At 48.3% G+C, this 26297-nt stretch overlaps 2 protein-coding genes across 3 annotated transcripts in view; one reads left to right on the top strand and one right to left on the bottom strand.

Moving 5' to 3' along the window:
• Nucleotides 1–1501: 1501 nt before the first annotated feature.
• On the bottom strand, nucleotides 1502–24313 carry rbpjl (recombination signal binding protein for immunoglobulin kappa J region like). Of its 2 annotated transcripts, none has more exons than XM_011493480.3 (13): nucleotides 24224–24313; nucleotides 23996–24144; nucleotides 19016–19154; nucleotides 16850–16963; nucleotides 16623–16693; nucleotides 16392–16492; nucleotides 14556–14733; nucleotides 14083–14220; nucleotides 11855–11955; nucleotides 7365–7505; nucleotides 4843–5049; nucleotides 4665–4768; nucleotides 1502–2182 (listed from the first exon to the last, which is right to left on the bottom strand). In XM_011493480.3, exons 2-13 carry the CDS (start codon nucleotides 24030–24032, stop codon nucleotides 1876–1878), a joined length of 1638 nt encoding a protein of 545 aa, XP_011491782.1. In that variant the 5' UTR covers nucleotides 24033–24144; nucleotides 24224–24313; the 3' UTR covers nucleotides 1502–1875. The 2 variants fall into 2 exon arrangements, with proteins under 2 accessions (XP_011491782.1, XP_011491783.1); XM_011493481.3 differs by having other exon boundaries at nucleotides 4894–5049.
• matn4 (matrilin 4) overlaps nucleotides 17252–26297 on the top strand; it is a 62846-nt gene continuing 53800 nt past the window's right edge. Inside the window, exon 1 of the mRNA XM_023955360.1 lies at nucleotides 17252–19068. The gene's annotated coding sequence lies outside the window, so the exon portion shown is untranslated. The remainder of the gene's footprint in view (nucleotides 19069–26297) is intronic.

Raw genomic sequence — 26297 nt, 5'->3', positions numbered from 1 at the left:
AAAAACGTTCGGTGAGGGAAAGTGTGTCAAAGTGAAACATCATGGCGAGGAGAGGAAGAAAACATGAAGAACACGTGAAGAACATGTGAAGAACATGTGAAGAACGTCTAACGGCTGATTGGGACGGGAGTCCACCAGGGCGCCACCAGGCCCATACAGCTGCATGTCACCAAAGCTCCACCAGTGTGAAGGAGTCAACCGGGTCCAACCCGGTCCTACCCGGTACTTCTTTGATATATATTCACCTGAGAAATAACCTGCTGCTTGATTGACAGGTTGGTTCATCCATTGGACTCTGGACCTGGTTTGTTCCATGGAAACGTTTAGAGAAGGAAGGCACAAACCAGAGGTGAGGAACCAGGAGCAGCAGTAATCAGTCAGCTACTTCAGTGCAGAAGATCCAAACGCAAAGAGACTCAAACTGAAAAGTGTCTTCAACCAAACACCGAGTGGAACGGAGAAACTCTGCAAACTCTGAGTGGAGATGAACGCTCTCGGGCGAAAAGCTGAGAAACAGGAATGTGAGGAATGAACAGGGAAGCTTGGCTCTTCTACGGAGAAGCGTGTCCATGTGGGTGGTCCATCACGCCTCTGTGGTTCTGCTGCTTGGCTGGGTCAGAACAACAGGGCTCCTCAGGCGGGTCTTCTGGCCGTAAACTGAACTCAGGCGGTGAAGCAGCTTGAAGCTGCTTGAGCTTTGCTGCCGTTGGATTCTGGATTTAGAGGATTACCGTCAGACGTGGACGGGCGGTTCTTTGCTGCTCCACATTGAAGAGTCAGCAGAACATCTCACAGTTTTTCACACGCTGCAGAAATGCTCTTTTGGATAATCAGAGGGTTTTTAAAATATCTTCTAAATATGGAACTTAATTTGTTTGCCTTGAACCTGGTTCTGCAAACTTCCCCCAAAGTTACAAACAGAAATCGTGATAAAAAACTGTGACCATCGACCGGCGAGAGGAAGAATTTGATTTCGTACACATATATTTATCCCTTGTTCTATCCTAGGCACTTTAACGTTGGGAGTTGGGTCATCTAGACCCACTAGACAGTGCTCTGAACCTTTTTTCTTCAATGATTTGTGATCTTCACTGGTGTCCATGGATTACATGAAATCTTTCCACCTTTATCCACCTTTGTCATGGTAGGGAGAACACGGCAATGGAAGGGGGGGTCATCTAAGATAGCACAGGGGTTAAATATATGACTGTTCCTTCATGTGTTTATATTTTACACTCTTTTTATTCCAATGACCTGTGGATTAAAGGATTGTGATGCATGTGGAGCAGAAGCTGGAGTAGAACCGGACTGAGGTGTTCTGATGGATCAGCTAGTCCATTATGTAAGACGGTATTTTCTTTACTCAAATTACCCCCACCCCCACCAGAGAACCCAAGCTCTGCATGTCGTCTTTATGGGAGCCATGACCGCTGTGTGAATGCGGTAGCTGCACCGACTGATGAGAGCAGCAACGTAAAAATAGGAAACAGGACAAATGTCTGAACTGCACAGCAGTTGAAGAAAACAGGACCTGCTGTTGCTGTCAATCAACGTTTCATTTTTTGATATAGGTACACAATTCTGGTGATGATAAAAGCATTTTTGGAAGAAGTCTGCAGTCACATGGTAAACGTTTACGTCTGTGGGGAATTGAGCATCAGTCAAGAAAAATCTCATCTTTTCTTAGTCTTTGTTTTGAACATCATGTCGTCACAAACAGCCTCACAGAAAATTCAACAGGAATCGGCTCAAGTCGGTTCTTCACCCAGAAATTCTTCCTAATTCTGCAGCTTCAGCTTCTGCAAACCCTACGTCTGCGTCTGCATGTTTGTCCTTTGCTGCGTCTGCGTCTGCATCTGCCTCAACCTTAATGAGTTAACTTTGCACAAAGAGATGAAAGTTGGCTTTGGTGAACTCCTGATGAATCATCTCCAACAGGACGTCCGCCTTCTCCTCCGGGCCTCTATGTGGCCCGGCCTCTCTCCTCCCCCCACTTGCAGGGCCTCGGGGGGTCAGGGGCAGGTGGAGCTCAGGGGTGTAGGTGAAGCTGAAGGACGTGCGATAAATGAGGCCGTCAGTTCGGATGAGGGACAGAGGGACGGTGATGACGTGTCGCAGACGGCGCCAGCCGTCACTGAAGAAGGACACGTCCGGAACGACGCAGAGCAGAGATCTGGGAGACCTGGAAGAAAGAGAAGCTGGAGGTTTGTATCCGCGCTCTAGAACAGCTTCAGGAGTGCCGCATGCAAAGACCATCAGGGTTCCACGTTTGTAGTTCAGGAGAGCTCCAGCACCAATCAGCATTTACTAAATCCCACAAGTGTTTGGCGTTGAAGACAAAAATCCTGACGGACCTTAGTTGTTGGTAGATTAAGTAAGGCTTAGTGGGCTGAGTGCAGTATCAGAAGTTAACGCACGACATGGACGGCTTCCACGTCGTGCGTTAACTTCTGATGATGCACCCTTCAAAGGCTATTAACCCACTTATGGTCACTTGCAAAAGAAATAAATATTCAGCCATTTTTAAGTACTTTATTCTTGTTATTTTTTCTGTTTGGATCTCTTTTTTCACAAAAAGCGGAGCATTTGTTACGCGGTACCGCTCCGTCCGCGAGTGCAGCGGCAAAGGAAAGCGATATCTATGCTGATGACCACGATGTGTTAAATATAGGATCTGTTCAGAGAGAAAGTTCACCTCTGACCGCTTTTGTTTTTCCAGATGATGAAGATAAAGTTTGTTTTAAAGAAGCCAGCGCAGTGATACAGAACATTTCAGATGTGTGACCGGAACTTGTTTTTTAGGCGTGTGGTTATCACTGTGGATTATCACTTTTTAACGCACACCCAGCAGCCAATCAGAATCCAGTATCATCAGGACCATGGTATAAGGAACTTCTTCTTCCCTCAGAGTAAATGTGAACATGAGGGCAACGCGTCTTTTAGCTGCTGTTCCTCCAACAAGGCGCTCTTTGTGGGTTCTTTCCTCAGGGAGGACTGTTTGCAGAAACTCGCCCGGGTTCATCTCAGCCGCAGCAGCTGAGTTACGTTCCCTCGGTCCTTCAGGTGTGGGATCTGAGGTGGCGTCTGACGCCAGAGGGGCTGACGTTAGGAACGGGGGGGCATTTGGAGGGGTAGCAGTCTTTCTGTCACTCCCACACAATTCCTGGAGGTAGAACTGCTCTCTGTGCGGCCCTGATGCCCAGAAAAAGACCTTCATGCTCGTCTCCTTTGGCGTCCAAAACAGGACTTTGCATAAACCAACCGGAATTCTGCTCTGGAAAAATGGCCTCAAAAACAGTTTCAAAATGTAAAATACAAGATGTTTTTTCATTGTTAGAAGTAAAGAATCTGCCAATGGAAACAGCAGACTATAGTTTTTATACGATTTTAAAAGACGTTTCGCCCTTTTAAAACTACATTTAATCATGAAATTAGCTACAAACACTCATATTTAGGTAATTTACTTTGGTTATTGGAACATTTTTTTTTAACAAAATTAAACTTAATTCTGCTCAAAAAAAGAGTTTTATGTCTTTACAGTATATATATTTATACCCTCCTCTTCCCATGTATGTCCTATCTAAAGGGCTACAACAGTCCTATCCAGACCATAGTAATCCTAAAGTTAGACTAGAAGTAAACAGTTTGAAACATGTCTCTTAAAAATGAAATGTTAACATTCGTTTACTGTCCAAATTCTGTCCTGCTGTTGTTAAATTCATTTGAGTCCAGTTTCTTTAAACCAAGATCATCTATAAACAAGACCTCTCACTGTTCACAAAAAACTGCATCTCTAAAATAATATGTAAATGATCAAAAACGGTTTAAATAAATATATCACTTAAGTTGAGATGCCTCAGCTAAATTTTGAACAAACAAAATAACCACGACATCTTCCTGCTAAGTTGCTGGTGCTGCACATTTGTCTCATTTTGAGCATTATTAGAAATTTGCACTAAAATCTGGACATGAAGACGGTGAGATTTGGTGTTTTTGCTGTGTGTGCACGTTCACAGAATGCAAACACAAACCTCTGTTAAAGTCTGGCTGGAATGAATCCCATCTTTGTCTGGGACTCACTCTTCATTTTAGATTCAAATTTTACAGAAAACCGCAGAACCCGTCCTGCAGACGCACAGAAATGTCCTCATTTACCTCACTGGGAGTTTGTTCTTTGAATTCTCTTTAGCAGAGCCGATCCGCTCTCTGGAGATGTTGGGGTGAAAACTTTTATCAGGGTTTTGCTCAAAGGCACAGTGTCCACAGTGAGTCCTGAAGCGTCTGCAGGACAGTAAAAACTTCTGAATAGGCTTCACCACCAAAGCATGCAGGGCATAGCCCCCCCCCAACCACCACCAACTTCACTGCCTTGCCCAAGGGCAGTTTGACACACATGGCCAGGCAGAGCGGGAAGTGAACCTGAGACCCTTCTGTCAGAGGTGGAGCGCTCCGCCTCTGCAGCACTAAGCATGTTTGCTGGTAACATCTGGACCGTTTGTTCCCCTCAGCTCGTCTGAACAGAACCAAGCAGAGTTCCAGAACCGGATCTGCAGACTGTCCGACTCCTAAACGGGACGTTTTAGTGACTTTAGAACGCTGATCTAGAACGCTGCTTTCAGTGGAACACGAGTTCCTGCTGTTTGAAAGTTCCTCTCTGGACTCACTTGAACATGGTCTCAGCCTCTCTGCTGCCAAACCAAACTTTGAGGTGGGGGCTGAAGTTTTCTCCATGGACTTCCAGCATGGCCACATGTCCCCCCCCATTCACCTGCAACAACAGAGTTTTACCCTGTAAGGGGTTCCAGGTGAGGACAGAACCGAGACATGGACGACACACCCTACCAGGCAGGAGCAGCAGAAGTATTCGGTCAGAACATGGATGTTCAACAGTACCTCCAGCCTGGAGATGGAAGGAAAAGGGCTGACGGGGGTCTGAACGCAGGCCAGACTCTGGTTGAAGGTGAACTCCACGGACTCCACGCCAATGATGGTCCAGCAGGATCCGTCGTTCAGCACCACCCTGCTGGGGTCCTGGCTGCTGGGCGGAGCCTGTAGGCCAAGAAACGGCAAGAAGAAGAAACATTCGGCACTGAAGAGACCAGAGACGCAGAACAGAGATGGTAAAAAGAGGAGGACAGCGGGGCAAAGAGGTATTTCTCAATCACAGATTGTGCAGGTCCTCCCACTGAAATGATGAGTTCAGCTTTTTGAGTGGGAGACTGCAGAATGGAGGGGGCTGCTTCATCCCCCCTTGCCCATCCCCTGCAGGAGAGCTCAAGAGGGGCCGCTGCAATGGCGTTGGGACGGCAGGTGCCTCAGCAGCCAAACCCCCAGTCATGGAAATTGGCTCTTGGAATCTGGAACGCCACTTTTCTTGGGGTGATGGGGGCCTGAGCTTGTGCAGGAGGTTGAGAGGTACCAGCTAGATGTGGTCAAACTCAGCTTCCTGCCAAGCTTAGGCTCTGGAGCTCAATCCCTGAAGGGGGTCGGCCTCTCTACCTTTCTTGGTCTGCTCATGCATGGCACATTTATGTGGGCTTACTCGCTAACCCTCAGCTCAAGAGCCAAGCGTTGCAGTTTCTCCTGGTGGAGGAGATGGTGATAATGCTACCTTCGGGGCGGGGGGAGGTAAAGTGTATCTTATGGGCCAAGTAAGCTCCCTGAGGGGCGAGGGTAATCCGGAGGGAGCTCGGAGTATAGCTGCTGCTCCCCCCCATCCGGAGGAGTCAGTTGAGGTGGCTCGGGCATCTAGTCCAGATGCCTCCTGGACGCCTCCCTGGAGAGGTGTTCCAGGCATGTCCCACTGGTTGGAGGTCCCCAGGGAAGACCCAGGACACGCTGGAGAGAGTACATCTCTAGGCTGGCCTGGGAACGCCACGGTGTCCCCCCAGAGGAGCTGGAGGAAGTGGCCACGCGAGGAAAGTCTGAGTATCTTTGCTAAGACTGCTGCCCCCACGACCCTGTCCTGGATGAGCGGAGGAAGATGGATGGACGGATGAGTGGGTGGATAGATGGATAAGTGGGTGGATGGATGGATGAGTGGGTGGATGGATGGATGAGTGGGTGGATGGATGGATGAGTGGGTGGATGGATGGATGAGTGGGTGGATGGATGGATGAGTGGGTGGGTGGATAGATGAGTGGGTGGGTGGATGGATGAGTGGGTGGATGGATGGATGAGTGGGTGGATGGATGGATGAGTGGGTGGATGGATGGATGAGTGGGTGGATGGATGGATGAGTGGGTGGGTGGATAGATGGATGAGTGGGTGGATGGATGGATGGATGGATGAGTGGGTGGATGGATGGATGAGTGGGTGGGTGGATGGATGAGTGGGTGGATGGATGGATGAGTGGGTGGATGGATGGATGGATGAGTGGGTGGATGGATGGATGGATGAGTGGGTGGGTGGATGGATGGATGAGTGGGTGGATGGATGGATGAGTGGGTGGATGGATGGATGAGTGGGTGGATGGATGGATGAGTGGGTGGGTGGATAGATGGATGAGTGGGTGGATGGATGGATGGATGGATGAGTGGGTGGATGGATGGATGAGTGGGTGGGTGGATGGATGAGTGGGTGGATGGATGGATGAGTGGGTGGATGGATGGATGGATGAGTGGGTGGATGGATGGATGGATGAGTGGGTGGATGGATGGATGGATGAGTGGGTGGATGGATGGATGGATGAGTGGGTGGATGGATGGATGGATGAGTGGGTGGGTGGATGGATGGATGAGTGGGTGGATGGATGGATGAGTGGGTGGATGGATGGATGAGTGGGTGGATGGATGGATGGATGGATGAGTGGGTGGGTGGATGGATGAGTGGGTGGGTGGATGGATGAGTGGGTGGATGGATGGATGAGTGGGTGGATGGATGGATGGATGAGTGGGTGGATGGATGGATGGATGGATGAGTGGGTGGGTGGATGGATGGATGAGTGGGTGGATGGATGGATGAGTGGGTGGATAGATGGATGGATGAGTGGGTGGGTGGATGGATGAGTGGGTGGGTGGATGGATGAGTGGGTGGATGGATGGATGAGTGGGTGGATGGATGGATGGATGAGTGGGTGGATGGATGGATGGATGGATGAGTGGGTGGGTGGATGGATGGATGAGTGGGTGGATGGATGGATGAGTGGGTGGATGGATGGATGAGTGGGTGGGTGGATAGATGGATGAGTGGGTGGATGGATGGATGAGTGGGTGGGTGGATGGATGGATGAGTGGGTGGATGGATGGATGAGTGGGTGGATGGATGGATGAGTGGGTGGGTGGATAGATGGATGCCAGATGCTTCTACTCCCCTCTGTATTACATTTAGAAAAGGGTCAGAGGTCAGAGGTGATGCTTGCTCACCTGGTACTGTATGATGGCATCATTGGAAAGGCACAGGAAGGAGCAGAAATCGTCTCTGAACTGAAACGCGACCTTGTGGAGCTGGGAGACGGGTTCATCCACATCTAAGATGGCCTGCTGCTTGTTGACTTTCCGAATGACCTGCAAGCATCCATAATATCAGGAACATTGGAGGATCTCACGTTTCATGAGATCAAATCTTCTCCAACTTCTGCAGCTCTCAATTTGCTGGGCAACTGTGGTGCAGCGGTAGGGCCGTCATTCTCTGACAGTGTGTCTTTGGGCAAGACACTGAACCCCATGTTGCCTCTGGTGGAAGGTTAGCCAGTGTTTGGTGTGAACGCTTTGAGCCTTTGAGGAAGGTAGGAAAAAGCTTTATACGCCATTTGAATCTGATCGTTGAGTCCTGCAGCTCCATGTGGACCATGAGGCGTCTGAGACAAATGTCCACATCTGCATGCAGCTTCAACATCAACAAAATGGCAGGGAGATCATGTGATGTTTACCAATAATGTTCAAAATCTCAAAAGGAAAAAACTTTTTTGTCAATGTTTTCTGGCTGTATTATTTAAACACGAGGGGTCCCAAGCCAGGGTCTCACTGCACCGGTCCCCAGCCCGGATGAATGCACAGGGTTGTGTCAGGAAGGGCATCCAACGTCTAATCTTTGCCAAACCAAACATGTAAATCAGACCTATGATATCCATACCAGATCAGTCGAGTGGACCGCCATCGGTGCTGTTCACCAACAGGGCGCCGATGGAAACTGGACTACTGTTGGTCAAAGAGGGAGGAGAGGAAGAAAGCACGTTCATAAAAAGAGAGAAAAGGAAAGTCTTGAGTGTTGGACGGAGAAAAGTGACTTTGAATGATGGAACTATGACAGGAAGCAGAGATGAAGATGCTGAGGTTCAGGATGGATCGGGAAGGAGGACATCAGACAGCACATGTTAGAGGTTCTGGAGATCCAGTCAGACTGAGATGGTTGGGACATGTCCAGAAGAGAGACTGAAGGAGGCTGAGTCTAGAGCTGCCAGAGGTCTAGAGGAAGACCAGAGAGGAGGATTCTGGATGCAGAGAAGGAAGACATGAAGGTAGCTGCTGGTAGAGGATGAAGACATGAAGGTAGCTGCTGGTAGAGGATGAAGACATGAAGGTAGCTGCTGGTAGAGGATGAAGAAGACATGAAGGTAGCTGCTGGTAGAGGATGAAGACATGAAGGTAGCTGCTGGTAGAGCAGAAGTGTCAAACTCATTTTCACTGAGGGCCACATCAGCATAGTGTCTGTCCTCAAAGGGCCAGATGTAACTTATACATGTAACTAAATATAATGAAAAACAATTGTAACTACTCCTTAATGTTAAAAAACTCATTTATCTGTTTATTCTAACTTTTTAAAGTGACAATTACAGCTGCATAGAAAACATATGTTTGCTTGTTATTCTAGCATAAATCCTTTTACATTTGATTCTGTCAGGTTAGGTTATATGGACAGTGTTTAAGTCCTAATGCTTAGTTGACAAATCCAATATTTCAAGTCCAATTCCCCTAGATATGAATAAATACACACCAATTTTTATTTTTTATTTCAAGAACTTAAAAACGTTTATACTCTCGCGGGCCACATAAAATGACATGGAGGGCCACATTTGGCCCCCGGGCCTTGAGGTGGACACGTGTGTGGTAGAAGATGCAGAAGACAGACGGAGGAAGCTGATTGGCTGTGGAGACCCTGAAGGGAAACCCCCAAAGGAACAGAAGGGACTGCAGAGCCTCACCTTTGGTTCTGACACAAACCAGGTTGGGTGAGAATATCACTGTTTTAACAAAAAAACAAAAAAATTATACGATCAACAGTTTTCAGGTGGTCATGTTGCTGAACTTTGATCTCATATCTTTACCAGATTGTGTGAATAAATTTGCTCCAAAGTGTGTTTTTTCTGTACATACAATAACAAAAACTGTCATTCACACTTTTTGGGTTTAGAGTCACAAACAACAAAGTGTTTAACAGCTTCTTCACGCTGAAATGTACAGAATGTACGAGAAGAGGATCCTCCAGTTTATGAGGAGCACATGGACTTAGGAATTTAAGGAGGGAAAGATCTGCACGGCTTTCACTGTACCTGTCCTCATAAGTTACCTGTTTTGAAGTTTTGAAACCCAACAGCACACAGGATATTAAAGGTTTGGATGTGATATTTAAGGCAGCAGGTCCAGACAGACTTCATGGTCCATACGTCCTCCAGCACAGCAAGACCTTCAGAGGAGAGCCTCCTTGGTGCAGCTCAAACTGAGTAGCACCAGGGCTCAGACAAAACCACAGAGGTGCATTGTGCGGCGGAGGTTCTTATGTCAACAGTTCAGGAAGTACTTCCTCCAGTGTAACTGAAACTGGACCGTAGAGGAACAGCAGCAGTATTTTTCAGGATTAACACATTCCTCAACTCCTGCACAGATATCCGTGTGTCAGAGCTGCAGACTCATGACCATCCTGAGGGAGTAACGCTCACATGATCAGACGCCAGCGGCCTCTTTCACACGTTCCTGGTTCTAAACACAGGAACGGTTCCCAAAGATGGTTGGAGGCGTTCTTTGTTTCAGTGATCAAAACTGATTCATGCAAAAAAAAAAGAAACTTCAAAGAAAATAAAACAGTGGAGTGTTTCCTGTGAAGAACATGACCTTTACCAATGAAATGCTGCCTAATCATCCAACAGAGTCTGGATTCTGATTGTTTCCATTCCTCTGAATGTTTCATCCCACTCCTCCTCTTAGCCATCCAGTCTCCTGATTCTTTCTGTCCAGTTTTCTCTCATTCTCTCATTCCTTCCGTTCCTTCATTTCCTTTGTCATTAGAGAACATCTAAGCCCTGCGCTCACAGGAATCTCCTGAAGATCTGAGATGAACTCTGCTGAGAGATCCTGGACCCGCCTGCTCAGACGTGATGCTGCTCTGACATCAGATAACCCCTGTGGGGATGGGGGTGGGGGGTTCTGTGGGTTTTGGGATTGCATCTAAAGGGGAGCCCAGTTGTGTCTCGCAGCTCCTTTGAGGCTTGTACGGCCACCTCAAAGGAACGTCCTGAAAATGGAACGTACCATTGTCGTATGTGTGGGAGGTGTATGGTAAAATATTCATAAGGCTAATGAAATTTACACACAACTATGACGTACGGGTGATGGCTGTGGATCCTGTCTCTGGCTCGTCGCTGCTCTGTGCCTGACCGAGTACCTCGTCTCTGCTCCTGCTCCTACACCTGGCTGTGGATCCTGTCTCTGGCTCGACTCGCGCCCCTGACTGTCCCCCCAACTCCATCTGGATGAAGCTCGTCTGCTGGACTTTAAATATGTGGTTGTAGAGTTAGATAAGTTGATTCTTCTCTATGAGTTCTGGTACATCTGTCCGTCCTGGGGGAGGATCCCTCCTTCATGTGGACACCCCTCAGGTTTCTTCGTTTTTTCCGTAATCTGTTTTTTTTAGGGGTTTTTCCTTACAGAGAAAGAGGGTCTAAGGGCAGAGATGTCCAGTTTACTTTAGTCAGTTTGTTAGTTCAATGTAGTATTTTCCTATTGAATTCTGTGTTCATGATCCTTTTGATTTTATGTTTCACTTTTTCAATTACCGATACGAAGCCCATCGAGACGACTGTTGTTATGAATTTGGGCTATACAAATAAAATTGAATTGAAAGGTGTGAGTACTGGCTCCTTACTGACCGCACAGATGTTGCGTGCACGTGATGCAAGGCTCATTTCTAACGGTCAGGCTGCAGGATTGGGGGCGTAAAAATATGAAAAATCCTGTTACTCACCAATTTCCTCCTTACTTTCCCTTATGTGTTCCCTACGACCTGTCGTTCACAGCATGAACGTAGAAAAAAGTACGATACACCTTGATGTTCTGTACAGGTTTGACCATTTTATACCAGCAGAAAGTCCGTGTACACCTGTTAGGACAGCTGGGACTATATCCCTCCTCATTTCACAGAACCTCATTGTTGAGAACCAGAACCACATTCCTAATGTGCTCATTTCAAACCCCTTCGGTTCTTGTGTACATCCTGGCTCTTAACATGGATCTTCTTCTACTTTCGGCTTCTCCCATCAGGGGTCGCCACAGCGAACAAGTCGCATGGTAAATTTGGCAATGTTTTACGCCGGATGCCCTTCCTGACGCAACCTTCTCAAACCGGGCTTGGAACCGGCACAGAGGTAGAGAAGGGAACAGGGAGCAGCCCGGAGTCGAACCCTGGTTTCACGGACGGAAGGCACCGCAAACCAGCACGAGCTAAACCAGCTCCCTTGGCTCTTAACATGGATATTGTTCATAAATGAGGAAACTGCGGCGTAAATGTCTCCATTCTGGGGTTCAAAGCGTTTTTAGTTCGGCTGTCGGGTTGATAGTTTTTGAAACCAGAGAATTTCAGCAAGGAGGTCTTGGGGAGACACACATGCACATGCACATGCGTGTGAGCGTGAGGTTCCTACCATCGGTGGCAGAGCCACTCCTGACTCGGTACAAATTAACTGGACCAGCAATCCATAGCAGATGAAGCCTTCACTCATCACCATGCCTCCTTGGTCACCCACTGCAAAGAAAACACAAAGACGATTGAAGTCTGACATGTCCACATATACGGTCCACGTATACGGTCCACGTTTACGGTCCACGTATACGGTCCACGTGTACGGTCCACGTTTACTGTCCACGGATATTGTCCACATTTACGATCCACGTATACGGTCCACGTTTACGGTCCACGTATACGGTCCACGTTTACGATCTAAATTTACGATCCACGTTTACGGTCCATGTAGACGGTCAACGTTTACGGTTTACGTGTACGGTCCACATGTGCGGTCCACGTTTACGGTCCACGTATACGGTCCACGGATATAGTCCACATTTACGATCCACGTTTACGGCCCACGTGTACGGTCCACGTTTACGGTCCACGTTTACGGTCCACGTTTACGGTCCACGTTTACGGACCACGTTTACGATCATCGTTTACGGTCCACGGATATAGTCCACGTTTACGATCCACGTTTACGATCATCGTTTACGGTCCACGGATATAGTCCACGTTTACGATCCACGTTTACGGTCCACGTTTACGGCCCACGTGTACGGTCCACGTTTACGATCCACGTTTACGATCATCGTTTACGGTCCACGGATATAGTCCACATTTACGATCCACGTATACGGTCCACGTTTACGGTCCACGTATACGGTCCACATTTACGATCTAAGTTTACGGTCCACGTATACGGTCCACGTTTACGGTCAACGTATACGGTCCACGTGTACGGTCCACGTTTACGGACCACGTTTACTGTCCACGGATATAGTCCACGTTTACGGTCCACGTTTACGGTCCACGTTTACGGTCCACGTGTACGGTCCACGTTTACGGACCACGTTTACTGTCCACAGATATAGTCCACATTTACGATCCACGTATACGGTTCACGTTTACGGTCCACGTATACGGTCCACATTTACGGTCCACGGATATAGTCCACATTTACGATCCACGTATACGGTCCACGTTTACGATCATCGTTTACGGTCCACGGATATAGTCCACGTTTACGATCCACGTTTACGGTCCACGTTTACGGTCCACGTGTACGGTCCACGTTTACGGACCACGTTTACTGTCCACAGATATAGTCCACATTTACGATCCACGTATAAGGTCCACGTTTACGGTCCACGTATACGGTCCACATTTACGGTCCACGGATATAGTCCACATTTACGATCCACGTATACGGTCCACGTTTACGATCATCGTTTACGGTCCACGGATATAGTCCACGTTTACGATCCACGTTTACGGTCCACGTTTACGGTCCACGTGTACGGTCCACGTTTACGGACCACGTTCTGTCCACGTATATAGTCCACATTTACGATCCACGTATACGGTCCACATTTACGATCTAAGTTTACGGTCCACATTTACGGTCCAAATTTACGATCCACGTTTACGGTCCATGTAGACGGTCAACGTTTATGGTTTACGTGTACGGTCCACGTGTACGGTCCACGTTTACGGACCACGTTTACTGTCCACAGATATAGTCCACATTTACGATCCACGTATACGGTCCACGTTTACGGTCCACGTATACGGTCCACATTTACGGTCCACGGATATAGTCCACATTTACGATCCACGTATACGGTCCACGTTTACGATCATCGTTTACGGTCCACGGATATAGTCCACGTTTACGATCCACGTCTACGGTCCACGTTTACGGACCACGTTTACTGTCCACAGATATAGTCCACATTTACGATCCACGTATACAGTCCACATTTACGATCTAAGTTTACGGTCCACGTTTACGGTCCAAATTTACGATCCACGTTTACGGTCCATGTAGACGGTCAACGTTTACGGTTTACGTGTACGGTCCACGTGTGCGGTCCACGTTTACGGTCCACGTATACGGTCCACGTTTACGGTCCACGTGTACGGTCCACAGATACGGTCCTTGCCATCTGCGCCCTCTAATCTTTGAACGTTTCTGCTTTTCTTGGAAGCAAACAGGAAGCTGTGACTCCAGAAACCTCGTCTACAGGAGGTTTGTATTGTTTTGTGGTTACAGGTTTTTCTGAACTTGGCTGTAAGGACCAGAGAGGACTGCTCCAGTGCTAAAAGTCTGTGTCCCTGAAGGGTTTGAGTTTACACCTGTACCTGTGGTGATGGTAAACGCTGTCCACCGCCTGGCGCTGGCGATGAACGCACCTCTGTCCACTGAGAGGTAACGCGTGGAGACGGTCTGGGAGCGCAAACGGTGGAACAGAGCCACTCTGGAGCCGGAGGAGATGCACACTGGAAGAGAGTCGCAGTGACAGACCTGATGATGATGAGGATGAGGATGAGGATCTTCTTCTCATTCTATCCCAGAAGAAAGTTTTGTTTGAAAGTCAGCAGGTCTTTGAATTTACCACATTCTCACTGTGCATTCACTGGCCTGTCAGTAATGCCCCCCCCCCCCCCCCAAACACTAAGTCTGTCTGGATGAAGCCAAATCATTTCTCAGGTAGGGTTCTGACAGAAATGGGAGGTGCAGATGAATCCCTCCATGACCTCTGACCTACAAGTGTGTAGAACTAGAACGGGTGGAAAAACAAAGCTGCTGTATTGGACTGAACCATGTGACTCACGGTCGGCGTTCTTCAAAGACTGCCTCTTCTGGGACGGTTTGGAGATAACTTTGATCATCCTGCTCTGGAAGGAGCCCACTTCCTGTCTGCTGCCCAGGAAGAGTCGCAGCAGTAGGCAGAAGTGCTTCCTCTTGTCCTGGTCGGAGATGAAGAGCGACTTGGCGCAGGCAAACATCCGCTGCACAGACAAGGTAGAACCGAGAGAAATCCAAGTTTAGAAGCTGCTCTGAAGCTTAGAAAGAACAGAAGTGCAATCGGCAAAATATTCATTAGCAGAATGCTTTGACTGCAGACTTTGACTATTTTATTTACATGCACATTTCATGAATGGTCTCTATCTGAATAATCGGAGAGAAGCAGCAGAAGAGGTCAATCACAGAGACCTGCAGCTGTGCAGGAACCACCAACCTCCATGTGCTGGCAGTGTGCAGTGAGTGGGAGGAGTTTAGAGCTAAATAAAGTTGTTTTCTAGAAAGGGGGGGGGGTTTCAGTTGCGGTTGAACTTGCACTGGTTTGAATCTGTGTGTGAGGGAGGGGGGGTTAGATGATGTCAGATGTAATCATTGATGTCAGGTGCAGGTGTTCTAAATAAAATCGATGGAAGCTGTCCCCAAACTGCCCTCCTTTCTTACAAGGTGATTCACTGGGGTGTCCTGCCCCCCCTCCTATGTGTTTCTTTTTCCGTCCTCCAATCTCCTTACTTTTTATCTTTCTTGTACCCTTCTGCCCCTCACCTGTAATACCCCACTCTCCCTTGGTATTCCATCTGGTCCAAAAAGAAATGCTCACAAATATAAAAGGAATAAATGTCTCCTCAAATACAAATAGACTCCTCCCGTGTCTGAAGCTACATAAACCGCCTCTGTAACAGTAGCATCTGTTCACCACTAGAGGGACTCAGCCCTGCTCTGTTTGCTCAGCTGATGGACAGGAAGAGGTTAAAAAAAAAAAGAAATGGAGACAGACAGACATGTTTTGGGGGAGGGGGGGGAGGTGTAATAGGTCGTGTTGGTCCCTTACCCTCCCCAGGCAAAGAAAGCGTTTTTCACTTTCTGTTTTGATGCTGTGTGTGTGTTTGTGTGTGTGGGGGGGGGGGGGGGGGGAGGGAGGTAACTACAGATCATTGATTATCAGGTGAATTGTCTTTGACTGGCAGGAATCCCATTGGCTGCAGCTGTTTCACCTGACAGGTGACAGGTGAGGACAGGTGAGGATTTCACTCTCAGCCATCAGGAATCAGAGTTTTCAACCGGCAACCCTTTGGGAGCCTGGAAAGGTCGAGATGATCGCTGATCACAGAGGTTTGCTCTGTGTTAAGATCATCTTCATTTTACAGAAAGTCATAATCATTCCTTCTGAAAGTAAAATACTTTTTTTTTACTTTTACTTCTTTTTAATGCCAGCTGGAGGATTTGACCTGAAATGGGTTTGTTTAGTCACATGACCAGCGACAGCCACTGAGTTTAATGATGAAGAAAAGTGTCGACACGTGACAGGAGCTCATGTTTGGATGTCAAAAATAATCAAAGTAGTTTTGGTTTTCCAATCAACATGGGAAGCTTTCCGCTCAGAGTCTGACTCTCGTTTCAGCAAACATACTTGCTGCAGAGGAATTCTGACGATCCCCCTGTGAGAAAATGTTAGTGGAAAAAAACCTGCAATAGTCTCAAACAAATCGTATTAAAAGCGGATTAAACTTCCCAGCATGCCGAGGCGCACAGAGATGCTGAGTGACGGCTGAAAGCCTCCAGCAGGGAGGCAGGAACCGCTGGAACCAGCAGAAACCTCATCCAGGCTCCGTGAAGGTTTGATGGGGAAGCGTTTTGGATTTCTCACCCTGGAGTCCGGCTGCTCGTCAAACACCAGCTTGAAGGTGTCAGCCTGAGACTGGCTGGAGATGTCCAGACACATGTACCCGTGCACAGAGTCAGCGTAGCCTGCAGCAGGACGACACCAGGAGAAGCCCGGACCATCAACCTCTACCTCACCGGGTGACTTATCACAACCTCAGTGCGGTGCTGAAAGACAGAAGGACGATGGACCAAAGCCCAGATTTCTGTGGATTACCTTTCATGTGGTCCTGCGTGATTCTCCATCCAGGACCGCTGATGTAAACACAAGGAGGAGGACAGAAGAACCTGCAGGACAGAACCGGACATCTGATCCAGAAGCTCTAGTCTGAGTGAATCGGTCTTTACTGATACAGTTTTAGCAAACATCCATTTCAGCGGCTTTTCGTTCCAGACTGCTGAAATGAAAAAGTTTCGTTTTGGTTCTTCAAAGCTCAGTCTGACCGCTTCTCATTGCCGTAGGACTTCTGGGCGACCTTGGCGTGCAGAATGACCACGTTCTGGTCAGCGGGCGCCGCTCCCAGGTCCTGACTGCCTTGAAACCCCGGGCCGGTTCTCCTGTGGAGGAAACGGGAGGTGTTGGAGCTCCTGTTCAAGCTGGAGGCGCGGTCGTCCAAAAGAAAGAACAAAGTTATTTAGAATTTCCTTTGATCATCAAAACAACCAGAAAAAGTGGCGGCGTTTGTGGAGGTTTAACCTTAAACCTTTTAATCTCCAGCAGGAAAATCTGTTTGAGTTTCATTTTACGGACAGATGGAACCAGAGATTCACCAACGTTTGATGGGAGGGGCTACCATCATGAGGTAAGCAGGGAAAACACATCCGATGACTGAATGTCTTTGAAGTGTTCATCTTCACAGACAGCAGAACTTTGACTTTCCTTTTCACGGAGAACGATCTTCTCCTGTGAAGCCGAACTGGAGTCAGACAGAAGAAGGGAGAGCAGGAGTGAGGCTGAACTATTCTGCTTCATCCGTCAACTTTAAGAACTGCTTTAGATATTGAGCAGAGTTTGGTGTCCGTCACAACCCAATGAGTTCAGATAGAAACAGAGAATCGTTCTGTTTGCTGCCCCTGCTTGTCTTCTGCGCCGGAACAAAGAGACGAGCCGCCGGCGTGGAGGTAAACCGCGGGCCTGAAGTCTGGAATGTTCCTCATAATGACGACTGGTGGAGGAGCAGGACGACAGGGAGGGGCTGCGAGGACATAACTGAAGAATGCGGCTGATGAAGACACAAAAGATGAAGGCTGATAGAATGTGTTTGGACCGGGTTTTTTTCATGGGAGAGAAGAAATCGGATTGTTTTTGTTGCTGCAAAGGTTTCTAATGCCACAGCTGTTCTTCCCTTTGGTTTTATCCAAATGATCAAAGTTCAGGCTGATGGTGAGGAGGACGGGTGGACGTCAGAACGCTCTGAGCAACGAAGCAAACTCCACCATCAGGCTCTTTACTGGGACTCATCCAGTACAGAACCAGAACCAGGACCATGCTGGTCCCAGTTCACCTCCAAGCTCAGCAGATATTCTAAAAACAAGACAAACAAACTGCCATTTCCTGAAAAAGCTCATTTTTGACAAACTGCTGGACTTCCCTCAACAGAGTCATGACACTTGTACATGAACGTCTTCGGATTGTTTTCCTCTTATGTTTGACTGTGAACTGAATCTTCTTCATCTCATTAAACCAGATTTCTGTCGGGACGGACGGCGGTAATGACCTCTGATCTGGTTCTTCATCCAAAGTCCATCGTGAGCTTTTTTTTTTACATTTCCTTTTTAGACCAAAGAGGATTTCTGAAAGCAGTGCAAGGCTGAGTGCCTTGCCCAACGGCTGCCAGGTTTGGGGTTTGAACCATCACATGACTGGCAGATAGCTGCACATTCTGCCCGTTTGCTCCTCCGCTCAGGGTTCCTGCTTCTGTGCGTCCAGTTACCATGACGACAGAGCGACCCTCCTGAGGTCAAAGGACAGCGGTGTCAGGAGCAGACCTTCTGGTATTTCACACCCTGGGGGGGGCTTCCACCAAAAGAGGAACATCTTTAGTCCAGATGTTCCTGCAATGGCGGTGTTTGACAGCATGACCTGAGAGGAGACAACGGGCCCGGACAAAGATCCTGAAGAACCTTTGGGCAGAAACCCAGAAGGAAGAAGCAGGAAGCAGTAAATCCAGGAACGTTTCAGCACAAAGCAGAAACCGGAACCCGGAGAACCTGGAGAACCTGGAGAACCCAGAGAACCCGGAGAACCTGGAGAACCTGGACTCCAAACTGCTCTGTTCTGCTGTCCTTGGTCTTCCGGCTGGACCTCCAGGAGTTCACAGAACCGAGCCTGGAAAAGCCCATCAGGACCCAGAAGCATCCAGTCCTGCGGGCTGTTCAGGTTTCAGGGGAGTGTCTCCTCCTCCTCAGAGGAATCTCCTCCTGAAAGCTCCTCGCAAATCTCCGAGCTCCTCATTCCAGCTCCGTCCCCCTCAGGAGACCCTCAACGCATTTTCGCGCCCAGACGCCCATTCCTCAAAGCAGTGCGTGAAGTTTGGGATAACCCGCATCCACCCGTGACATCCAGGCGGGACAGCGCGTGCGTGTTTCTCTCTTTGGGCCCGGGGTTACCTGCTCCATCCGCCGCTCCTCGGTGCGTCGCGCGCTTCCCGCTGCGTCCCCAGGTGAGACATCGGGTCCGAGGGCAGTGGGAGGGTATGGAGCAGGGGGCTGTCTGCGGGAGGGGGGTCCGGTGGGCACCACGAGGACCCTGGAGGACGAGAAACCGCTGAAAACAGACCCGAATGCAGAGACTGATGATGTTTGGAGAGCTTTTACTAAAGTCTTCCTCATCATCTTCATTACCTGCAGAGGAACAGATGAAATTATTAAACCACAGAAGAACTACAGGTCCGGTCAGCTTCTTCATTCCTGTGTGTTCGCGTGTGCGTGCGTGTGTGTGCGCGCGTGTGTCGGTATGGGGGGTGATCTGTGGGTTCACAGTGACTGACCGGAGGAGGTTCTACTCTATCTGCCCTCCTGCAAATAACTTCATGTGGCCTCGAGAAGCCACCAAAGCTCCCAGGAGCCGGTCCGGTCCGGTCCGGTCCGATGACCCTGTCCTCCTCATTCAAGTTCTTCTCGGATTTCCTGTCCCAAACTGTAAACTTGTCTTAGTTTTCTCAAAACGTCTTTGTTTGAATTGAAGCTCATGTTTTAGCCCAGCACAGGTCAGCTCAGCACGGGTCGGCACCAACAGTTTTTAAAAGAAACTTAACGTCAGTCAAATGTCACAGTAAAGTTAGTCATAATGACTAAAAGGTGAAACTAGAAGTGATTCATAATGATTGGAGTGATTCCTTTTTCTTTCTTTTTTCTCTTGGACAGGCATGAAACAGTAAGAAACGGAATTGCGATTCATTGTATGTGATGCATATGTGAAGAAACGACAATAAAGTTGACTTTGACTTGACTTAATTGTAAACCCCCCCTCCCCCACGCCATAGTGACGTCAGCAGAAGATTTTCTGAACTGAATCTCAGGTTTTAAAATCTCAAACTTTCATTGGGTCTTTGAGTTCTCATTCTGTCTGTTTGACTGTCTGCCATTATGTCTGACTGTCTCTCTGTCTGACTGACTGACTGACTGACTGTCTATCTGACTGATTGTCTGTCTGTCTGACTTTCTGACTGTCTATCTGACTGACTGACTGACTGTCTGTTTATCTGACTGTCTGTCTGACTGACTGTCTGACTTTATATCTGCCTTTCAGATTGTCTGTCTGACTGTTTGTCTGACTGTCTATCTGACTGACTGGCTGTCTGTCTGTCTGTTTATCTGACTGTCTGTCTGACTGTTTGTCTGTCTGTCTGTCTGTCTGTCTGTCTGTCTATCTGACTGTCTCTGACTGACTGGCTGTCTGTCTGTCTGTTTATCTGACTGTCTGTCTGACTATTTGTCTGTCTGTCTGTCTGTCTGTCTGTCTGTCTGTCTATCTGACTGTCTCTGACTGACTGGCTGTCTGTCTGTCTGTTTATCTGACTGTCTGTCTGACTGTTTGTCTGTCTGTCTGTCTGTCTGTCTGTCTATCTGACTGTCTCTGACTGACTGGCTGTCTGTCTGTCTGTTTATCTGACTGTCTGTCTGACTGTTTGTCTGTCTGTCTGTCTATCTGACTGTCTCTGACTGACTGTCTGTATGTCTCACTTTCTGATTGTCTGTCTGACTGCTTGTCTGTCTGTCTTTCTGTCTGTCTGTCTGGGTAGCTTGGTTGATAAGTTGAATGGCTGCCACACAGGAATCCAGGGTTTGATTCCAAGAGGAGACTAAACAATGGTACTGGGGGCCACTACTATATCAATGGCGATTAATTAACATCACCCAGTGAGGGCCCTTGGGCAAGACCCTAACGCTACTGCCTCCGGAGCACGGTTCAGCTGCAGCTCACGGCTCCCCCAGGGGATGGGTCAAATGCAGAGAAGAATTTCCCCATTGCGGCATAAATACAGTATCAATTATTATTATTATTTGACTGTCTGTCTGTGTGACAGAACCAGTTTTCAAAGCATTATCAGGGAATCATGAAAAACAATATTTCTTATTATTATTACTCTTCATTTCCATGTTGCTACTGATGTCTTTTTCTTAAGCAACGTTTCAATTTTTTGTCTACAGACCGATGTTTGGAAACCACCTGGAGTCTTATTATAATTCATCACATTGACCGTTATGTTAGACCCACTGACTGTATTAGAGCAGTGTTTTTCAACCTTTTTTGAGCCACGGCACACTTTAACCTTGACAAAAATCCCGCGGCACACCAGCATCCAAAAAAAAAAAAAAAGAAGCAGAAATTCACGGTCTGTATTGATCGACAGCCCCCCCCGCCGCTATCTCATGTGGATTTTTGTGATAATTGTGGCAGAAAAAGCAGGAAGTTGCGGCTGTTTTGTCTATGAGACGAAATAAAAGTTAAATTAGAAAATTTAGAAACTGTTTGTTTGTTGTGGTTTGAAGACGTTTCACAAGGTCGACTCAGTATGCGCTGTCCCTTTCAGCCAATGCATCATGGGAGATGTAGTGTGAAAACGGCAGAAAAAGGGCAAAAAGACTCGCGTCTCTGAGCTTCATTGTTTTGTTCACTTGTTCCACGGTCTGATACCGGATTCTGTGGAAAGCTACACCGCTAAAGACGAGCTTTAGTTGGTATTTATGTTAGAACTGAGCGACTTTATCAGCAGAATTAAGAACAAGGAAGTGAAGACTTTAAGCACTTCTGATTGGTCAGACTGATGACATGTGATTAAGCCTTCAAGAATGATTGGCGGAGACAGTTAAAGGGGCGGGGACTTTTCCGCAAACTGCTATAGCTGCAGGTAAATCGCGGTACCGTCATAATTATCAAAATGTCTTTAATAGAATTAAATAAACACAAAGAAAAAGTAATTTTAAGATCTTTTATATTCCTAATTAGTGTTTTATCAGGGCCTGTTTGGATGAACAAAGAGCTGAAATCCTGGAGATGGGAAATGTTGTTAGTGCAGTTAATGAGGGCAATTTCCCACGGCACACTTGACCAACTCCACGGCACACTAGTGTGCCGCGGCACACTGGTTGAAAAACACTGTATTAGAGAACTGGACTGAGTGACTATAAAGTCACCCGCAGGAAACCCTTTACTTCCGGCTCCAACCAAATTAAGTCAGTTCAGCCGCCATTTGGAGCCAGACGTCGTCAGTAAGCAGTGATTGGTCCCAGTTGGCCTGAATCAACGTTTCTATGGCAACCACGCTAACAAATCAGGAGTGAGCTTGTTGGAAGCCACACCCCTTCCACTGACAATCAAGTGTTTTGAACGATTGAGGTGGGTGCTAGCAGGCTCCACCTACTTTTATTGAGGCGTCTGATTGGTCAGTTTATAACTAGAATTACTTGAACTTCAGAAAAACATCACGAAAAAAATGTTTATTATCAAGAACATGTCAAGAACTTACCCCCTTCCTCATATAACCTCATATTAGGGTGAGGGGGTGGGGGGCTTAGCCTGCGATGCGCCTTGGGGGGGGGGGGGGGTATTTGGCAGTGGTCCCTCCCTCCCATAGTTGCTGTATGGAGTGGGCCCCCCCTCTTTCGGTTTTATTTGCACCTTAGACATGTAGGGTCCTTGGTAGGGGGGGGTGCTTGGACATCACTGCCAGCAAGCAGCAGATGTCCTCCTGGCACCCTACCTGCCAATTTTAACCGCACCTTAGACATTTAGGGCCCCTTGGTGGGGAGGGTGAGGGGACATCACTGTGAGAAATCAGGAGATGTCCCCTCAGTGCCAATTTCAACTGCACCCCCTTAGTACACACACCCCTCCCCCCTCAAAATATACATTCCAACATAAACACACACACATGCACACACAGACTCTCTCAAACACACATACATGCACACACGTTTTGCAAGGAAGGTGGGACCTAGCACCATCTGTCCCCTACCCCTTCCCTGGTGGGGGGTCTGGGGCCCTTGGCAACGGCGGCCGTGTCCCCTGGGTGCCGGTTTCCTGGGCGCCGCGGTGCTCTCTCCGCACGGGGGGGTTCACATTACACCTGAGCCGGAGGTGTCCGTGTCCCTGGGGGTAGGGTTCTGGTCCTTGCCCCGGGTGCTGGGCCCCGCCAAATCTCCAACTGTGGCCGAGCCTGGTCGGGCCAAGTTTACAACACCCCTGGTGGGCCCCCTTTCGCGCCCCAACCCCCGTACCTGGGGTTGGGGCGCGGGGATGCCCGGAACTCCTGGGGGGTGATGGGCTGCTTGTCTGGGGCTGTGGGCGCCCTTCTCGGGTGGGGCCCTGCGTTGGGCTCTCCCGGTGCGGCGGGGGGGCTGCTCTCCTGGTTGGGCTGGGGCGGCGCTCCCTTTCCCTCCGTGCCTCCCTGCTCTCTGGCTCTGGGGGCCTCGCGGCGGTCCTGCTGGCCCTGGCCTGGGTGGCGGACTGGGTCGCCCGGGGGGCGGTTGTTCCTTGCCTGCTGCCGTGTGGCGTTGGGGGTTCCGGCTGCCGCTGCTGCTGCGGTGGGGGTCTTGGTGTGGGGGTGGCTGGGAACTCTCCCTCCTTCTTTACACATTCCTCCATCCATTTTAGAAAAACATAAACACTCACCTGAGCACAGGTGTTAGCTCACCTTTGCACTAACAGTTTGCATGACTGAATGACTGAAATATTTTACATTAGTTGGTTTTAAGGCATAAGTATGCGTGTGTGAACACTATCGGTTTTGTGTACATGTCGACAGGTGGACATTTTAATAACCCCTGTTGTTAAAGTAAAATATGTCCAACACAAGAGGCCGTCAGCTCTCATCTGTCTGCCCAGCTGTTGGACAGGACAAGTTTAAAAAAAAAAAAAAAAAAAAAAAAGGAACATGTTAAGAAAAAAAAGTATCAGATCCAGAACGGTTCTTCTGACCAACAGATTGACAGTAACAGCTGTTTATTCTCTATAGAAGTCTGGGGGACTTTGGCTCCTTGGAGCCACTTCCTGTTTGGGACATCAGGGGGCGGGGTCACTCAGTCCAGTTCTCAGATACAGGCAACGATTAGACCTCACACCCATTTATGGAAACATCCTCTCACCTTTCCTATCATCGTCTCCAGCGTCCCTCCTGTCCATGGTGCTTCTATGAGGACGCGGCTCTCTGCAGGTCCATCGTTCAGGACGTCCGCCACAAAGTTTGCTCCTTCAGGTTCACAGGATTTAGCAGGGAAAACAGCCGCCTGTCTCTCTGGAGCACAGAAAAAATTCAGTTCCAGCTCCACCTTGATCTGAGCTTCATATTTGATGCTCTTCTGAAAATCTCTCACCTCCAGCAGTGAATCTGTCCAGGAGAGGCTCGTCTGGAGAACCTTCTGCTCCTCGTGGACAGGAGGCCTCTGACGGAGGGAGGGAGGGAGGAAGGGCTGCTGTTTGTCCTCCATGCGGATACTTTATCTGCTCCTGTGTGTGGGTGTGTTCCTGTGTGTGTGTGTGTGTGTTCGTGTGTGTGTGTGTGTGTGTTCCTGCTTGTGTGTGTGCGTGCCTCAAAGGGGGAATGCAAGTATGTGTGTTCCTGTGTGTGTGTGTATGTGTTCCTGTGTGTGTGTGTGTGTGTGTTCCTGTGTGTGTGTGTGTGTTCCTGTGGGTGTGTGTGTGTGTGTGTGTGTGTGTTCCTGCTTGTGTGTGTGTGTGTTGGGGTGTGTGTGTGTGTGTGTTCCTGCTTGTGTGTGTGTGTTGCTGCTCCTGTGTGTGTTCTGCTGCTTGTGTGTGTGTGTTCCTGCTTGTGTGTGTGTGTTGCTGCTCCTGTGTGCACACAGAGATAATCACCTGTTCCTCCACTGCTGGTTTCTCACACACACCTTTTAGACAAACAGGTTGTGAACAGCACTTTCAGTCTTTGGGACGTGTTCATAAAATGATCTAACAGTTTAGTTTCACATTTCTATGGAGACAAACTTTTATTTCTAAAAGGTTAAAGCTAATAAACTGTCAATAATCTGCATTATGGAACAGTAAATGTTTACCAGGCTGTTTTCAAAGATTCTGCAAAAGTTCAACGTTGTTTTGTTCTGGATGAGGTTTAAATCTTTAAGCTGAATTCTCAGGACGACAAAGAAGTTTATTAATACAAACCAGTTTGGTTTCATCTACATGGTCAGAGGCTCTTCAGAGACCTTTGTGATGCAGAAACACATGCATGTCCCACAGTAACTGCTTGTTCCTGTCAGTGCAGCTGCTGCTGCAAACATCACAGCGGGGTGCAGGTTAATAAGACGGGGGCGTTTCCCATCAGCCAGCAGGAAACCACGAGCCATTTCTTAGTGCCCTTAGACAGGAATGCACCTGAGACGAGCTGCTAACGCTGAAGAACTGCTCTCAGGGACCGTTTGAAGACCGTCACCTGACAGTCCGTGCTAAAGGTTTGAACAGTTTAACCAGTACTGCAGTAAGGGAGATCATGACACCGATTCTGGCCCTCCTCAGCAAACAGCTCGTCTCTCCTGTTCCTGCAGTTTAAAGACCCAAAATGAATGGAACTGGTGTTTTTCTAGCATTTTTCTGATGATGAAGGACATACTGATGCATCACATAGATCCATCAATGTCTTCATTCTCCTCATCTGAGCTGGATAGCTCCAATCTTCTCTTCCTTTGGGCGTTTCCCTTCAGGGTCGTCACAGCCAATCAGCTTCCTCCGTCTGTCTCCTGCATCCTCTACCAGCAGCTACCTTCATGTCTTCATCATCCTCTACCAGCAGCTACCTTCATGTCTTCATCATCCTCTAACAGCAGCTACCTTCATGTCTTCCTTCTCTGCATCCAGAATCCTTGTCTCTGGTCTTCTAGAGTCTTCTAGACTCAGCGTCCTTCAGTCTCTCCTCTGGACATGTCCCAACCATCTCAGTCTGACTGGATCTCCAGAACCTCTAACATGTGCTGTCCCTTTGATGTCCTCCTTCCTGATCCATGCTGGTCCCTCTCAAAGAGAACCTCAGCATCTTCATCTTCATCTCTGCTTCCTGTCTTCCTCTGTGTCTCTAGGAAATGACATGGCTGCTCTCTTCTTACTTCTTTTCCACTCCCCCCTTGTTCCTCTGGACTGTTCACATCCTCCCCCCTCGTTATCTCCTCCACTTGGTTTCTGTCATTCACACATGTTCTAACTGTTCAGGCTCATGGCATTCGTCAGCCCATGGAGGTAAATGCTGCTGTTTATCAAGAACATCTGTTCTTTTAGCAGTTTGGTTCCTCTGTTGTTCTCAAACTCCACTGTTCTAGTTAAACTAAATGTGGGATGTGTTACCGTGGAAACCAACGGAATTGCGGAGTAGGCCCCCACCTCCAACGTTCAAAAGGTTAGATTGGCAGATTTCAAGTAGCACCATTTCAAGTGGTAGGGGTG

This window comes from Oryzias latipes, chromosome 5 (genome assembly GCF_002234675.1).
Source record: "Oryzias latipes chromosome 5, ASM223467v1".
Taxonomy (NCBI): Eukaryota; Metazoa; Chordata; class Actinopteri; order Beloniformes; family Adrianichthyidae; genus Oryzias; species Oryzias latipes.
The sequence above is the reverse complement of the archived record's forward strand: the minus strand, read 5'-3'. Positions and strand labels throughout refer to the sequence as shown.

Coding starts and splice junctions, on each gene's coding strand:
- rbpjl (XM_011493480.3), bottom strand. CDS start 24,032: ATGGACAGGAGGGACGCTGGAGACGATGATAGGAAAG. Junction 16,493..16,622: donor CACGCAGGACCACATGAAAG/GTAATCCACAGA, acceptor GTCCTGCTGCAG/GCTACGCTGACTCTGTGCAC. Junction 11,956..14,082: donor AGCGTTTACCATCACCACAG/GTACAGGTGTAA, acceptor TTTTCTTTGCAG/TGGGTGACCAAGGAGGCATG.